Source organism: Embiotoca jacksoni, unplaced genomic scaffold, assembly GCF_022577435.1.
Source record: "Embiotoca jacksoni isolate LCO1_2020_lvr unplaced genomic scaffold, fEmbJac1.0.p SCAF_3, whole genome shotgun sequence".
Taxonomy (NCBI): domain Eukaryota; kingdom Metazoa; phylum Chordata; class Actinopteri; family Embiotocidae; genus Embiotoca; species Embiotoca jacksoni.
Window position 1 is genome coordinate 1,208,001 of NW_027185381.1, and position 4,947 is coordinate 1,212,947.

Below are 4,947 nucleotides of genomic sequence, written 5' to 3' on the forward strand. Positions count from 1 at the left end.
TCTTCCAACGTTCATCTCCACAGATCTGATCTTCCAACGTTCATCTCCACAGATCTGATCTTCCAACGTTCATCTCCACAGATCTGATCTTCCAACGTTCATCTCCACAGATCTGATCTTCCAACGTTCATCTCCACAGATCTGATCTTCCAACGTTCATCTCCACAGATCTGATCTTCCAACGTTCATCTCCACAGGTCTGATCTTCCAACGTTCATCTCCACAGATCTGATCTTCCAACGTTCATCTCCACAGATCTGATCTTCCAACGTTCATCTCCACAGATCTTCCAACGTCAGAGCAGATGGGATGAGACTCTGGGGAATAAAGAAACTCTCTGACTGATATGAAGGTTTTTCTTTGGTTAAACTACACGTTTAAAGACATTTTTTAATGACAGTATTGCTGACCGTCACACAAAATCATGGCTAGTGAATTATTTTGTTCCAAGCTTGATCTTATTGACTAGATTCTACCAGAAAACCTGGAAGAAGTTCCATTGACCTGTTTTCAGCAGATAAACTTTGGGTCAGAGTTTGATGTGGATCTAAATGTCCAGGCGGCGACGTTCATTCTCCTCACTGTGAGGGACAAACAGACAGTTTTTGAATATGCGTTCAGTTTTTTATCCAGACACACGTATGATCCGTGATCACATGGCCCAGGAGATGTTGGCCGCGTGCTCCTTGGCCTTCATGCGCAGCACGGCGATGCTGGACGAGCGCCTCTCGAACTCCGGCTTGGTCTCGAAGGCCGGGTGAGTGTTGGCGGCCGGCGTGAGGAGGGAGTCGGCGCTGAAGAAGTTGTTCAGGGAGACGTGGCCGAACTGGTTCTGCTGATTGGGGAAGCCCACGTACCCGTGGTCGGCGGCGGCGGCCGAGCGAGGGGAGTGAGAGTAGGAGGTGACACATGGAGGGGAACCTCGGGGCAGCATGCAGGAGGAGACCACGGAGCCGCCGGCAGACGGGCTCGGCCACAGGTTGTTGGGGATCTGTGAGGGCGGAGCATCAGGATTCATTAAAACAAATAGATTTAATGGACTAATAATTAGGCAAATAAAAGAATGTTCCCAACTTTATGAGACGTAGCATCTAAACGAAGATAAACAGAATGATGTCGGACCGGCCTGCAGCCTGTCAGCTGTCTGATTCACAAAGAACTGGAGGAAAAGGTTTGGAGGTGGACCTTTGAAGTTGAGTTCATTTTGTCACTCCGTGTAAATGTCGTTTCTAGAAATGTTGAAGTTCCGCATGTTTCACGGAAAATCTCAAATTTAATTTAGGAGAAATATTTCCTCAATTGTCTGTTCCTCTGTTGCAACCGGACTTCACCACTAAGAAACTACATGAGTCACATTCAGAGACAAATTAACAAAAGTAAGTTCAAAAATATTTCTCAGAACTATGACGGTAATTTGGATTCAAAGATTTGTGCAACGCAGCGGTCAAAGAAATATAATATTTAAATAAGGGGGAAAGAAATGCTAATTTCTTAGACAAGCAGTGAAAAGTGAACATCTGTCTTTTCATAAACAGCTTCCTGTCAACAGTTTTCATGAACTGAGGCAGAAATGTGAGAAACAGTTTAAACACACACACACACACACACACACACACACACACACACACACACACTGTACGTGATGTGTGTGACTGAGTCGTTTGAGAAAATAATTTTGTTTCTTTTTATTATTTTGGTTGAATGAGTTCAAATGAATCCAGACAATCCAAACACACCCGGCTTATGATTTTGGAAGAGTTTAAATATTTTTAAAATGAATAATGAATAATGAGGTCACGTGGCCTCTTCAGTTAGATGGTCTGTTATCAAGGAGATATAAACCATCAGGTCAGTGAACATGGCTCACATTCAAATGACTTTATTGGCATTTTTTGCACCAATTTGTTATTTTAACCAGCGTATTTATTTTATACCGCTATTGACTGTATATTTAGTAAATTTAAGATCTTGTTTTGTCTTTAATTCCTCTGTTCTTCTATCCTGGAGCAGACGAGAGTGAGTGTGGCGTTAAGATTTCACTGTAGGGATTGATGAAGTATTTCTGATTCACTAGGAGACGGGTCATATATTTATATTTCCATCAAACTGAGAGGAAAAGACAGTTTAAGTAAAAAACACACAAATTAATTTCTTACATTTTTTTGTCAAAATGAAGTCACTGAAATTAAAAAAGTTAAATTAAAAAGAAATAAATCCACCAAAATGGCTTCATAAATGTAATTTCAATTAATATATATATATATATATATATATATATATATATATATATATATATATATATATATATATTCCTGTGACTTTAGAAAAATAAGAAACTGAGTCAACTGGATATTTGTTCTGCACCTTTTTTCCAAAGTTCTGCAAATTACGACCACAAACCAGCTGTGGTTTTATGAAAGTAAAAGTCCACTTTGAGAGTCAAATAAACTTCTTCTGCAGCATAAAACTGCGGTTCAACGTGGTCAATCCACTGTTTCTTAACAACGTGTGCCATTGAGGACTTTAGTTTTTTTTTTCCCAAAAAGCAACAACGAAAGTCCAAAGCTCAAAGAAACTCCAAAAAGTCTTTAAAAGCCACAAGAATGCTGTTTGTGTCCAGTGAGTTCAGAGAGACGGAACCAGCCGCTGCCAGCACAGTTACCAGCAGGATGGGCCGTTTACTGACTGTAATCGGGCTCAGCTGTATGAGCGGGCATGGCTCGGGTCCAGAGGAACCATCAGAAACATGTGGGAGGAAAATATGAGACAGTCCAACAGATTTCTGACCTGAACAGGGACTCTATTCTAACAGTTTTTACATTTAACATCAGCTGCTTCTTTAAGCTCAAAATTCAAATGGAGCTGCTGCTCCCATATTTCCTTCTCCACCACACTCAGGGCCTAATCTCAGTGTCTGATAGGAAACCACAGGGCCAACTGACAGTCAGCGTCTCCTCACACCTCATCTTGTACCTGACCTTTGTCCGAACAGGAAGATAAATGTTGAGCAGAAATGAAATCTGATATAAGGTCATTAATTCAGCTGTGACACCTCACAGAGGCTCTAATCAGTGTCTGGCTCTTATCTGAGGACGGCTTTCATAATAAGTGATTAATAGGGCAGTGATGGCTCTATGCAATCTGGGGTGACCTGTAAATTTAATATTTTAGAAGAAAGGACTGAGAAAAGCAGGACGCAGATCAGAGGCTGTGTCGAGCGTTACGCACGAAATGTGTCCATTACGCACGAGCTGTGTCCAAAAAAAAACGGCTGACAAGAGCTTTACATCCCCATCAGAGGTTCTTCTGGCTCCGAGAATAAAACCCACAACTGTTCGGAAAACGTCGAGCACGACTCACCTGCGTGTAGCTGTCGGTCCTCGGTAACACGGATAAATCGTAGGTTGCCGCGAAGTGAGTTTTGGCCTGTTGGATCTGCCCGTAGCGCTCTCTCTTCCTCCACTTCGCCCTCCTGTTCTGGAACCACACCTTGATGGAAACAAAATGTTTCAAACAAAATGGAAGCAAATGAGCTTAGTTCGGTTTTTAATAAAGATGGCGTCTGTATAGAAGTCTGCAGAAATGTTGGGACATATTTTTTTTTTTTAAAGAACCGCAGCAGCTTAAAGTAAAAATAAAACTTTCTAAAAGTGAAAGTTAAAAAAAAAATAGACGTGTATTTGTGAAATAAATTTGAATGAGTCAAGATATTTTTGTGGTAAATTTGAGGTACGCAGATGAATTTAGATTTTTTTTTTTTACGTCTACCAGCCTGCATGTTTACGTTGTTAAAAGCACTTCTTTATTTTATGGTTTCTAAAAGTGAAACGTTAAGTGGTGATAATCTCTACCTGGACTCTGGCCTCCGTTAATTCCGTCCTCATGGCCAGCTGTTCTCTCACATAAACATCTGGATAGTGCGTTTTCTGGAACACTTTCTCCAGCTCCTCCAGCTGCGCGCTGGTGAAGGTCGTCCGGTGTCTCCTCTTCTTGCTGCTGGACACGTTGCTGTCGCACTTGTCTCCCATGTCGTCCAGGTCGCTTTTCTCCGGCCCGGTGGTCACCGGAGAGGCCCGCAGGGTGCAACAGCTGTCCATCGACCTGCCGAGCTCCGAGTGCAAAGTGTCGTCGTCCGTTTTCGGCACACCGTAACTGGCTAAAATCAAGAAGGGACAAATCCATAACAATAACAGTTATAACCTACTCACTGGATCATTAAACTCTAAAATACAGTATTTCATTATTTTAAATTAGACTAAATTACCTTTAAGAATTATTTTTTTTTAAATTAAAAAGCGAAAACATTAAATAATCGCAAAATGAAGCCATAAATTGCTCTGAAAGCCATACATTAAAAAAAAAAAAAAAAGATGGAAAAGAAACGATTGGATGTTGAATTTCCATTAAAAAAAAAAAAAAAAAAAATCAGCTTTTCTCTTTAACTTCCTTCACAGATGCGGTTCAACTTTAAAAGTGACTAAAAGTCGGGTTTCTCACCGTTTTGGTCTCCGCACGGTGAGGAGCGGTGCTCGCCGCTCTGCAGCCCGAAGGCCTGCACACATTTCGGGGAGGACTTGGTGAAGTACTGCGCGCTGTCCAGGCTTTCCATGACCTGGTCCATGTAGTAGTCGCTGGCCTTCATCGCTTGGCTCTTCAAGGCAAACTTATCCTCCATGTACTCCATCATCTTCACCGGAATCCGCGCGCGCTCTAATCAAACGGCACCATAAAAACAGAAACTGATCGCCGTCGCGCGCCGATGAGCGCAGAGATGTCCTGTAATACAATAATTCGCCGACGGAGATAATTTGCTGTCTTGAAGGCACGACGTCTTTATAGCCCGAAAGAGAATGAGGTCCTGAACGACCCCACCGCCCCCCCTCCTCTCTGGATATGAAACAACTCCTCCCACGAACTGAACCCAAACCCAACAGCAGTTGGACTGAA

General features: G+C 42.2%; 1 protein-coding gene across 1 annotated transcript; it reads right to left on the minus strand.

Annotated features, from left to right (window-relative positions):
- Nucleotides 1-203: 203 nt before the first annotated feature.
- Nucleotides 204-4,687, minus strand: alx1 (ALX homeobox 1). Its single transcript, XM_069163457.1, has 4 exons — nucleotides 4,498-4,687; nucleotides 3,852-4,156; nucleotides 3,361-3,489; nucleotides 204-991 (listed from the first exon to the last, which is right to left on the minus strand). Exons 1-4 carry the CDS (start codon nucleotides 4,685-4,687, stop codon nucleotides 653-655), a joined length of 963 nt encoding a protein of 320 aa, XP_069019558.1. The 3' UTR covers nucleotides 204-652.
- Between the last annotated feature and the right edge of the window lie 260 nt (nucleotides 4,688-4,947).